Genomic DNA, 13101 nt, shown 5'->3' with positions numbered 1-13101 from the left:
ACCAGGCCCTGTAGACCATTCTGTGGTTTACTTAGTCCATTCACTTGCCCTGATTCTTTCTGTTGACAGCACAGTGACCCCTTTATACCACATAACTTCAGGTCACTCCATCCAGTGCACACTTTTCATCCTCGTGCATGTTCAGGGCCTGACACTCAAAATTTTGTTCAGTCCATCCTTCCATCTCCAATTTGGTCTCCCTTTGCTCCTTGTCTTTTCTACTTCTGATGCATTATTCTGTTTGTCAGCCTCTTCAGACTTTCTTTCTGTATGTTTAAACCATTACAGCACACCCTGTTCAGCTCTTTCAATCACACCTCTCTCTTATCCTTTTATTACTTACTCGAGCAAACCCCCTCACATCACATATTGTTCTCAAACATTTCATTTCCATTACATCCACCCTCCTCTGCACATCCTCATATAGCCCATGCCTCTCATCTGTACAGTGCAGGAACTATTTTATCTTCAGACAAACTCATTTTTGCCCTCCCAAATGACCTCTCTTGCCACTCATTCTTCAGTGCTCCTAAAAACTTTGCAAGCTAACTCACCCTATTACTCGCATCCACATCCGTGGTTCCATTTACTACCCTGTCCACACCCAGGTATTTAAAACACTTTACTTCCTCCAGATTTTCTCCTTTCAGATTCTTATCCCAACTAACTTGTCCCTCTACTCTGCTAAACCTAATAACCTTGCTGTTATTCACATTTACTCTCAACTTCCTTCTTTCATCCACACTTCCAAACTCAGACACCACTTCTGCAGTTTCTTATTTGAATCTGTCACCTGTGCTGTGTCATCAGCAAACGACAACTGACTCATTCTCTGGGCCGCCCTCATCCCCAACATACTGCATACTTGTCCCTTTCTCCAAGGCACTTGCATTTACCTCCCTCACCAAACAAATTAAATGGCCATGGTGACATCACATATCATTGCTGCAGACCAGCCTTCCCCTAGAACCAATCACTCTCCTTGATAAAAAGTTCTCTGCTTCTAGCAGCTCTCCTCCCAAACCATATATTCTTAAAACCATAAGTGCCACAAACAGATCCTTCTGTTTCCCTGAATATTTCTCATGTAAGTTCTTTAAAGCTTATATCTGATCCACACATCCTCTCCCACAGTGGAAACCATATTGTTTCTCCTTAATCTGTTCCTCTGTACATGCCTTCACCCTTTCAATCATTGCTCCTCCATGCAACCTACTAAGTACACTGAACAAACTTCCTTCACCCTTTCAATCATCGCTCTTCCATGCAACCTACTAAGTACACTGAACAAACTTATACCTCTGTAGTTTGAACATTCACCTTTGTTCTCCATGTCTCTGTACAGTGGCTTTATACATGCCTTCTGCCAATCCTCAGTCACCTCCCCATGATCCATGCATACACTGAAAATCCCAGTCAACCAGTCACCTCCTTCCTTCAGAAATCTAACAGCAATACCATCCACTCCAGATGCCTTGCCACATTTCATCTCTCACAAGGCTTTCATTACCTCATCTCTTTTCATTAAACCCCTTTCCATGACTCACTTTGCATACCATCCCAACCCAAGCACCTAGTATCTACCACCCTATCATGAAAAACATTCAACAAACCTTTGAGATACTCATTCCATCTCCTCCTCACCTCATCACTACCTTTTCCTCTTTCTCCATTTGCCCTTTTTGCTAATGTTCTCATTTTTACTCGTTTTTATCTTGCTATTAACCTCCTTCCAAAACATTGTATCATCCCCGAATTTTACTGATACTTGCTCTTTCCACTTCTTATTTGTCTTCATTTTTAACCCCTGCACCTTTCTCTTAACCCTCTGCTGCTTTCTATTATACATCTCCCAACCATAGCCACTCCTTCCTTGTAGGTACCACCCATATACCTCCCTTTTTTCTTTCACGTACAACTTTACTTCATCATCCCACTACTCACTATCATTTCACCCGACCACCACCTTTCTTGCATGTGGCACATGCTTCTTTTGTATGTACCAGTACTGCTTCCTTAAATACTTCCCCATTTCTCACCCACTCTCCTAGCTTCATTTACTCACCTTTTGCCATTCTACACTCAATCTCTCTTGGCATTTTCTTCACATAAGTTTCTATATCAAACTTACTTTCATCTCTCCTTTAACCCATAATTCCTCTTTTCCAAAAACCTTGAACATATCTTCACCCTCACTGTCAGAAGGTAGTGATCAGACATGCCACCAGCTGCCCTTCTCAGTACATTCCCATACAGAAGTCTCTCTTATGCACACCTATCAGTTATCAGTTAGTATCTAAAACATTAGTATCTCCTGACCATCTTTCCTATCTACTTACATATACATGGCTGTGTATCTCTTTTTAAACCATGTATTCTGAGTCATGAGCCCTTTTATCACACAACAGTTCCAAAAGCTGTTCACCATTTCCATTCATGTTACTGAATACCCACTGATCCACTTATACTGTCAAGTGCAATAAGCACTCATGATGACCCAATTCTTGCAGTCCACTTTTATTTTTGCCCACATTAGTCTGAAGCTCACTTTCTTACACTGTTTCACACACTCCCACAACTTCTGCTTCTGCAATAATGCTACCCTTTCCTTAGTTTTTGCCCTCACATCAGTCCCTGACTTTACTAAAGCCACATCCACACTATTGGGCAGTGCTCTGCAGGCTGTACCCTCACCGGGCAAATTCTGTTGGGCATGCCTGTGTTGCTGTCCACATTGTTGAGGTGGTTGGGCAGTCAAGTTATACAGTAGCCAGTAGGTGGTCAGCAGGCCATGAGTGCAGTATCATTATGTGCATTAAAGTTAGAAGGAAAAAATGGCTCTGGGTAGCATATTGATTGCTTTGTACATAAAAAAGTAAAAAAAAAGAACAGAGTGCAAAAAACTATATGGTGTAAAGAGCGGTAACTTTTTGTGGCTGGCAGCGCTGTTGTTCCAGACCCAGCATCAAACCACCAGGCAGTGTCAGGTGAGTTTGCTTAACTACGAGGAAGGGCAGTCCGCTGATTTGCTCATCAAAGTTGCCTCAAAGTGTCCAATTACGGACTTAACACTTGTGCCTACCAGGCACTGACTGATAGAGTGGACACTCCTTTAGAAATTTTTAAAGCATTCTACCCCTTTACCCTTGAGCTTTGTTCCACTCAGTGCCAGAATATCCAGGTTCCTTTCCTTAAACATATTACCTGTCTCTTTTTTTTCTCATCTTTGTTACATCCACACACATTCAAACACCCTAGCCAGGATAAGCACTCCATGTGTGGCCCCGCTCCAGCCCCCAACTCCTGCCCCTCTCAGTTGCCCTCTACAATATACAGGGAATACAGAGTTAAAATTCTTTCTTCCTTACCCCAGGGATATACAGTAAGTAAATGATATAACTATAATAACAGCTATGACTACTTATGAAAAAATTGTACAAAGATTACAAGAAAGCTACTAATTTCATGGTATTGATTGTTATTTTGTTTACAGCATATGGGGTGAAGCCAGAAGACATTCTCTCAGACTTGTGGGTGTTCTGTCACAATGCCAAGTTAATAGAGGAGAGACTGCAGCGTGCCATTGAGTGTGGCAGTGAAAGACCTAAACCTTGGATATGTCACTCTGCTCCTGATATTTTTGAGAGGTTGGTAGTGGTTTAGCAAGTATGCTTTTTAAATTATTTTTGTTAATTTCTCCTTTTCAATATGAAACTCAAAAGTAACTCATCTGAATGTCTGAAAATGTATCCTGAACTGTCATATACTGATTAATTAATACTTTATCTATCTTGTGAACAGCAATGGTAAATTCTTAATACTTTATTAGAACATATTAAATGCACATTGTAATTAGATCTATATTCTATGACTGTGGTAGATGCAAAACAAGAAATAGGACATGTTGTCCAGCACAGTAGTATCTGCTACTCATTAACATGTCATATCTGTTACTGATCTAACATGTCATTATTTCATGTATATCTCAAAGGCTGTCTTTGACTTCAAACAGCATAATGCTTAAAATAACTCTGGCTAGTCAATTCTTTTCTTTATTTCTTCGTTTGATAAGGGAAATTTTCCTGATTAGTTAGTTACTGATACAGTTTGCTCATTGAAGTATTATGAGCAAGAATGGCTTTACAGTATTACTTACAAAACTTTAAAGCCTCAGATGTTGAGTGTGATTCTCGAGGACAGGGGAACAAAACTACTACCCAAGTATCTCCTTTATGTTACAGAAGTTGATGAAGAAGGGCAGGAGCATGGGGGCTGGAAGTTCTCCCATTCTATATTGTCTGTATATAAAGTAGGAACAGAGGAAGTAGCAAAGTGAGGAGTTTTTCTTGAAGGTTCAGTCTCTCATACTACTACTTTCATGTAGAAAATGCAGGCTTGAGAGAAAAAAATTAGCTGTACTGGATATCTGTGTCAGTGGGTGACTGAGAAAGAATTGGAAAGATATAGTAAACTCAGGAATATGGGGCATTCATTAGAGGTATGAATGGGATAAGATGAATTTGATCAGTTGTGTTATCTATGGGGTTTGCCAGAGGATAGTAGGGAGTAGTTTTGGTATGATGCACAATTGCTAGAGAGTGAATGCTTGCAAATGAGGCCTTCTTGTTTGTTTTGATGCTAAGTATAGAAAAAATATTTTTCTTCAATTATAGGTTTTATAATGATGTTAGCACTTTAGAATAAAAAATTTTATTATAAAGTCATGTATTCAGTAATGTCACTTAATCTGATTAAAAGTTTTTAAAGTATTTTAAGTTTCTCCAAATTATTTAATTTGAAATTTCAATTGCCACTTTTTAATGCTATGTATTAAGAAATACCAAACTCTAGTAGTATTTAAGGCAGTTTTAGAGCATAAAATTCCCATGTGTGTCCCCTCTCTTGGTTTTTCAAGCTGTTAGCTTTTATGTGGTCAGTATTCTTGTGTTTAGGTAGTGTACATGTCACTAGTTGAATTTGGTAGGGATTAATAACGATTTGATGTTTTCACAAGAGTCTTATAGTCTTGGTTGGCCAGGCCATATATGACAGTTACTGGGGAATGCTGAAGCATTAATTGGGGTAGGTTGGATTTTAGTACAGGTACACACCGATTTTGTGGCACTCTTTGTTCCAAAGCCTTACCGAATTAACCATTTTGCTGGACCAACCATGGTCACATAATAATAATTCATCAACACACCTCTAACCCACTAATTATACATCTCTCATGTGTCTAAAGTATACCATGGACTGCTAGAAATTTAAATCAAACAAATATTAAATGTAAATTAAATAAATCAAATATATTATACACCTGCTCAGGCCTGAGATGCTCGTCAGCTATGAGTTTTGCAAATTTGTCCACATACTTGGCAGCTCCCTTATGGCTTGCAGACCACTTTTCTCCGCACACTTTATTCATGGAAATTCCATGACGCTTCTTGAATCTTTGAAGCCATCCTTCAGTATAGTCATGCTCATGTTGTAATTTAAGTTCTTTATGGAACAACTTAGCCTGGTCCATTATCATGCTCCCAGACAAGTCCACTCCATCCCTCCAACACTGCCGAAACCATCCCATCATCACTCATTTGTGCTTAGTACTCTTACCATCTTTCATAGTTTTTCTAATCCTCATTTGCTTCTTGGAATCGCTGTCTGCATAGAATTTCAGTATTTTCTTCCTGAGCTTCTTTATATCATAAACAGTTGATGTCACACAGGTTACGCACTGAAACAACATGGTCCATTTTTTCAACAGTTCTCCTTTATCTTGGATCGATATGGATTGATGTTTACGTTTGACACCATGACTGACACTTTCATATGTCTTAGAAGCCATAGCTAGGGCTAAATTCAAGCAAAATAAGCTAAGAATCTCACAGAATTGCAGTATCACCAGCAAGTGCAGTGTAAAGAATGTAAACAAGTGCACCCTACACAACGCCATGTGTGGCCTCCCAATAAACTAGTCTGGTGGCCGCGGTAATCTCAAGTTCCCTCGCGTAATTTTGTCCGGACTAAAGGAGGTGCCAAAGTATGTTGCTGGAAATTCAGTGGTGTACCTGTATAAGGGTCTTGTTGCATTTACTGGAAAGGATTATGTCCTTTAAACTTCTTTTGCCAGACAGTATAGCTTTTCTAATTCAAAACACTTATGCTATAGTGATTACTTTTTCCCCAGATATTGTGAACGATATCAATCTCAAAAATTGCTATTGGGTGACCACAAGGATGTTATAAGTTACTTGGCAGAGAGGCTGGAATGTGAGCAGCGTTTGGTGGCAATTCATTTCCAGCGTAACCCAGGTCTGAAGCGAATGCATATCACCAACTTGAAGAAAAAGCTTGACCTTCTGTTTTCTGAAGGTTTCACCCCTGAAAATGTCAGGTATGTTTTTATATGAATCAAAATATCAGTTCTTCATGACATAGCAATAATTTGTCTAAAGGCTTTTTGCTGCTTTTCCCCATTTGGAGGAGGGTAGTGTATACAAGATCACTCCCAGTCACTTGGTAATAGATATATAGATAATCTCCACTTTAAGTAGTTGAGATATTAGGGCACTGATTCTGTTTAGTGAATGATCTGGATTAAAGCAGTTGCTTAGCATAGTTCAATACTATTTTTCAGCAATGAATGAAAAGAGTGCAGAGTATAAAGCTCTGAATAAAAGAATTAAAAGGTTGTTTTTATATCAACGAGAGAAAAGCAAATGAGGATCTTGGAAGAAAAATTAATACGAATTTGAAATAGAATTAAAGGCTATTCTAAATGGAAGTGAGTAAGTGTAGAAGAGAGTTATTTGTAAGAGTATTAGACGAATGTGGAAGAATGCTGGTAACAAAGAATGAATTCTATAAGAGATGGAGAGAAATTATTTAAAATTTAAAAAGAACTGATTAGAGATGTTAGTGAAAAAGACATGTCTATTTTGTACAGTAGGATTAGATTTTGTATGGTGAAGAACTAGAAGTAGTGGATGAACCTAGGTATTTGGGAGTTAAGTTTGGTAAGGATGGTAATAGGAAATCTGGAGCTGAAAGCAGAGTTGTGGAAAGGAGGAAATTTGAGAATTCTCTAAAAGTTCTAGTGAGTAAGAAACATTTAAGCCAAGAGTGTGCAAGAGGCTTGCAAGAAGGAGTACTTGACTTAGTGCTGATGTATGGCTTCAGTGTATTCTACCAACTAAACTTCTTCACATACATGCAGACTTCAGTCTTTTTTGTTTTGTTCATACAGTACTGTTCTTACAATATACTGTATATCATGTTATTTCTGTATTAATTTATGCTACCATTAGCTCCATCTTTACTCACACTACCTATTTTTAAATTATTAATGGTATTATTGCTATAATACGGCTTCTGTATGGCTAACATTGTACAGTAATAGTGCAAAACATTCAGAAAAGTAACTCGAGTGGTGATTTTAGAGTAATAGAAGAAAGAAATCCATTGACAGCACGTCAGCCCCGATATACCACATTGTTCCATTTCACTCTATTCCTTGGACCCCTTTCACCCTCCTGTATGTTCAGGCCGCGATTGCTCAAAATCTTTTTCACTCCACCCTTCCATCTCCAATTTGGTCTTCTGTTTCTCCTTGTTCAATATTTGATACTTTTGTAGTTATTAAAAGAATGACAAAACTATCAAGGATGTTTCATATTGATATTACAGTTAAACCAAACATCATTGCCCCTTTAGACTCTTGGATTCATCTTTACCTTGGTCATTGCATTATTTCCTAGATTTAGGATTGTTTTAGAACCAATTACTTCTAATAAATGAAATTACAAAATACAGATTTATATTCTTTCCTTCACTGATGAAACAGATTTATATTAATTTGCTCCATTTATAGGTCATGCCCACGAGTGCTGCAGTACTCAGAACAGAGGATACTGAACAGAATAAAGGAACTGAAGGAAATTGGTTACTTCCCATTTCCTATTGCTATTTTGTACAAGAATTCTAGAACATACAGCAAAATTATTCAACAATACAAGGATGGAAAATATTTTGTTGGAAATAAGAAGTACTGAAAGCAATGCTGTATATATTACTCCTATCATGATAAACAAACTAATCCACATTACAGGTATAGTATTTGATTATTGTTTATCATTCATCATCATAAAAACTTTATAATTCACATTTTCCTGAAGAGTTCTAAGATGTACTCTGGTTGCAGCAAGTACATTAAAAGAATCATGTTTTATATCTCAAGATATGATATGTACTTACATGGCTTTAATTCATGTGTCTACATATGTACAATCAGCGAAATAACTAGCTTCCTTGTTTCATCTGAAAAATATATGAAATGGGCAAAAGTATCTCACCTACATCAAGTCAGTTGGTACGACTGGTGAGACAACAGCTCCTAATGAATTTGTTGCCAAATTCAAGATACAGAATATTCAAGAGTGCTTCACTGATACAAAAGAGGATTAGTAACACTGACTGAATATCAAATGCATATTGAAGTAATTTTGAAACTAATTATGTGATTCCATGACATTTCCCAATTATAAACCATCCAAATGTAGATATGATGTCAGCAACTCTGATGTTCATCCCTCATGTTTCTGATTAATGATTCATTGCCAATATCAAATTCTCGAGCATTTCATTAATGGTTGTTACTTTATGGGAACCATTGTCAACTAAGCCTTAAACCTAAACATCAGTACAAGTTATCCCCAAGACCACACCGCAGCCAGCATGGAAAGACCAGGTATCAGGCATGAAACCTTGAAGGAAATGAGAGGAGCGATGATATCTTTGCACTGAATATTGAGCATCTTAATATAATAACTAAGGGATATACAGTAAGCAAAAACATGTTTAAGTAGAGATCAAACAGTATATGGAGGAAAGCACTACACTGAAGAAGCACCACTTAGGCTGCCCTCACTCAACTACACCACATGAAGACCATGAGAATGTCACATGCATACAAGCTAGACCTTCACACAGGGCATATGACATAAAGGATAAGTTGCAGATGCATACTTGTTGCAAACAGTAATGCAGATAGAATTCTGCAGGTATTCACTCACGCATCCCAGCTGTTAATTCTGCATTAACACATTATAAGGATGAAAGTGTGGAATTTGCAAGACGGTATGCAGTCTTGCAGTTGGTTACATTTTGTGATGAGGTACATTTTCATCAGATAGTCTTGGAACTCCACACATTTGGAGAAGGCACAATACAAGATAAATAATTTTTTTTTTAAACAATATAAAACAATGAAAGACTTGATGCCTTATGTAAACATTATGTTCCTTGGATGGTGCTTTTTGCTAATATAAGCTTAGATTCAGCTATAGACATAAATGTCAATTTGTCTTTAAACCTATATTTTCTTTAATCCCTGGGGATAGGGAAGAAAGAATACTTCCCACATTTTCCCTGCATGTCTTAGAAGGCGACTAAAAGAGGAGGGAGTGGGGGCCTGGAAATCCTTTGCTCTTGTTTTTTTTTTAATTTTCCAAAAGGGGAGCAGAGAATGGGGCCAAGTGAGGATATTCCCTCAAAGGCTAAACCCTCTGTTCTTAGCACAACCTCGCTAATGTGGTAAATGGCAAATAGTATGAAGCAAAAATTTCTTGAATCATATTTTATATTGAGACTTTTTTTCTACCATATAAGACATTTTATATTCATCATGAACAAAGTTTCTTAACCCTGTTGAGAACTTGTGGGCACATGAGCAAAAAGTGGGTTGGGTGTAATGCAAGAAGTCAAAGAATACTATTCAGCAAAGTGAATGTGTTGTGGAAGAACCTTCGTAAACAACTGGAAATTACACAACACAATTGAATCTAAGCCAAGAAGACTCCAACAAGGGCAGTGCAGGTGCTTTATCATTCTCTTTGTTATAAAAGGTTATTTCACTTTAAATTTATTATTAACTGGAGTATCATATGAATACAGTTAATTTATTTACTTTATTTTATGATTGAATAGACATAAAACATTGATATATTTCCTATCTATATGTCTGTATCTCTGATGCCTATTCCTACCTGGAACTCCTTAAAGAGGTGGCCATGGCAACAGAGTCTCCATAACTAGTGAATCCCAATGCAGAGCCTTTAGTGCCTCATCCTTGACAGGCCACTGGCAGAGGGTGACTATAGTGCAGTGTTTGCAGAGGCTCCTACTTAATGTTCCTTATGACCTTATGATTACTTGTACTTAATGTTTCTATCTGCTAATTCTATCTAATGCTCCTGCCTAAATATTTCTACGTGCTGTTGCTGTCTATTGCTTCTACCATTTTTCCAAAAGGCAGGGCTAGGGCATAGTGCCAACTGCAGGAAAATCTAGAGGTACTAAGAATAAGCAGATTAAAGAGAGATTGTATGTTTGTGGACAGAATCGCAGTAGTCCATGTGTAGGTGAGGTAGAAAGAACAGACAACCTGGTTCGGAGGAATGCAACTTGACAACCACTAAAGTGCTGACTCACTACAGATCCGTCACTAGTCCTCACGATACCCAAGCAGATATTAATGGTAATGTTTCTTCTTGCCTACCAACTGCTATGTATTTCCTACCACAGTGAATTTTGCAACTGAAGTAGTTTCCAAGGTTCCTTAGGCTTGCCAACTGTTCATTTGTGTCATATATGGGAGCAGCTGAATGAGTGTGTTAGTGGTTTTGATGCACGCGACCGGGTTATAGTGATGGGTGATTTGAATGCAAAGGTGAGTAATGTGGCAGTTGAGGGAATAATTGGTATACATGGGGTGTTCAGTGTTGTAAATGGAAATGGTGAAGAGCTTGTAGATTTATGTGCTGAAAAAGGACTGGTGATTGGGAATACCTGGTTTAAAAAGCGAGATACACATAAGTATACGTATGTAAGTACGAGAGATGGCCAGAGAGCGTTATTGGATTACGTGTTAATTGACAAGCGCACGAAAGAGAGACTTTTGGATGTAAATGTGCTGAGAGGTGCAACTGGAGGGATGTCTGATCATTATCTTGTGGAGGCTAAGGTGAAGATTTGTAGGGGTTTTCAGAAAAGAAGAGTGAATGTTGGGGTGAAGAGGGTGGTGAGAGTAAGTGAGCTTGGGAAGGAGACTTGTGTGAGGAAGTACCAGGAGAGACTGAGTACAGAATGGAAAAAGGTGAGAACAATGGAAGTAAGGGGAGTGGGGGAGGAATGGGATGTATTTAGGGAATCAGTGATGGATTGCGCAAAAAATGCTTGTGGCATGAGAAGCGTGGGAGGTGGGTTGATTAGAAAGGGTAGTGATTGGTGGGATGAAGATTATTAGTGAAAGAGAAGAGAGAGGCATTTGGACAATTTTTGCAGGGAAAAAATGCAATTGAGTGGGAGATGTATAAAAGAAAGAGGCAGGAGGTCAAGAGAAAGGTGCAAGAGGTGAAAAAGAGGGCAAATGAGAGTTGGGGTGAGAGAGTATCATTAAATTTTAGGGAGAATAAAAAGATGTTCTGGAAGGAGGTAAATAAAGTGCATAAGACAAGGGAGCAAATGGGAACTTCAGTGAAGGGCGCTAATGGGGAGGTGATAACAAGTAGTGGTGATGTGAGAAGGAGATGGAGTGAGTATTTTGAAGGTTTGTTGAATGTGTTTGATGATAGAGTGGCAGATATAGGGTGTCTTGGTCGAGGTGGTGTGCAAAGTGAGAGGGTTGGGGAAAATAATTTGGTAAACAGAGAAGAGGTAGTAAAAGCTTTGCGGAAGATGAAAGCCGGCAACGCAGCAGGTTTGGATGGTATTGCAGTGGAATTTATTAAAAAAGGGGGTGACTGTATTGTTGACTGGTTGGTAAGGTTATTTAATGTATGTATGACTCATGGTAAGGTGCCTGAGGATTGGCGGAATGCATGCATAGTGCCATTGTACAAAGGCAAATGGGATAAGAGTGAGTGCTCAAATTACAGAGGTATAAGTTTGTTGAGTATTCCTGATAAATTATATGGGAGGGTATTGATTGAGAGGGTGAAGGCATGTACAGAGCATCAGATTGGGGAAGAGCAGTGTGGTTTCAGAAGTGGTAGAGGATGTGTGGATCAGGTGTTTGCTTTGAAGAATGTATGTGAGAAATACTTAGAAAAGCAAATTGATTTGTATGTAGCATTTATGGATCTGGAGAAGGCATATGATAGAGTTGATAGAGATGCTCTGTGGAAGGTATTAAGAATATATGGTGTGGGTGGCAAGTTGTTGGAAGCAGTGAAAAGTTTTTATCGAGGATGTAAGGCATGTGTACGTGTAGGAAGAGAGGAAAGTGATTGGTTCTCAGTGAATGTAGGTTTGCGGCAGGGGTGTGTGATGTCTCCATGGTTGTTTAATTTGTTTATGGATGGGGTTGTTAGGGAGGTGAATGCAAGAGTTTTGGAAAGAGGGGCAAGAATGAAGTCTGTTGTGGATGAGAGAGCTTGGGAAGTGAGTCAGTTGTTGTTCGCTGATGATACAGCGCTGGTGGCTGATTCATGTGAGAAACTGCAGAAGCTGGTGACTGAGTTTGGTAAAGTGTGTGAAAGAAGAAAGTTAAGAGTAAATGTAAATAAGAGCAAGGTTATTAGGTACAGTAGGGTTGAGGGTCAAGTCAATTGGGAGGTAAGTTTGAATGGAGAAAAACTGGAGGAAGTAAAGTGTTTTAGATATCTGGGAGTGGATCTGGCAGCGGATGGAACCATGGAAGCAGAAGTGAATCATAGGGTGGGGGAGGGGGCGAAAATCCTGGGAGCCTTGAAGAATGTTTGGAAGTTGAGAACATTATCTCGGAAAGCAAAAATGGGTATGTTTGAAGGAATAGTGGTTCCAACAATGTTGTATGGTTGCGAGGCGTGGGCTATGGATAGAGTTGTGCGCAGGAGGGTGGATGTGCTGGAAATGAGATGTTTGAGGACAATGTGTGGTGTGAGGTGGTTTGATCGAGTAAGTAATGTAAGGGTAAGAGAGATGTGTGGAAATAAAAAGAGCGTGGTTGAGAGAGCAGAAGAGGGTGTTTTGAATTGGTTTGGGCACATGGAGAGAATGAGTGAGGAAAGATTGACCAAGAGGATATATGTGTCGGAGGTGGAGGTTACGAGAAGTGGGAGACCA

The 13101-nt window shown here is 38.9% G+C and overlaps 1 protein-coding gene across 2 annotated transcripts in view; it reads left to right on the top strand.

Moving 5' to 3' along the window:
* LOC139749524 (transcription termination factor, mitochondrial-like) overlaps positions 1–8621 on the top strand; it is a 58258-nt gene extending 49637 nt beyond the window's left edge. For both annotated transcript variants that reach the window (XM_071663486.1, XM_071663485.1), the window contains exons 7-9: positions 3494–3647; positions 6188–6394; positions 7871–8621. In XM_071663486.1, the coding sequence (XP_071519587.1) occupies positions 3494–3647; positions 6188–6394; positions 7871–8051 (542 nt within the window). In that variant the 3' untranslated portion in view covers positions 8052–8621. The remainder of the gene's footprint in view (positions 1–3493; positions 3648–6187; positions 6395–7870) is intronic.
* Positions 8622–13101: the final 4480 nt, after the last annotated feature.

This window comes from Panulirus ornatus, chromosome 7 (genome assembly GCF_036320965.1).
Source record: "Panulirus ornatus isolate Po-2019 chromosome 7, ASM3632096v1, whole genome shotgun sequence".
In the NCBI taxonomy this organism is placed as follows: domain Eukaryota; kingdom Metazoa; phylum Arthropoda; class Malacostraca; order Decapoda; family Palinuridae; genus Panulirus; species Panulirus ornatus.
The sequence above is the reverse complement of the archived record's forward strand: the minus strand, read 5'-3'. Positions and strand labels throughout refer to the sequence as shown.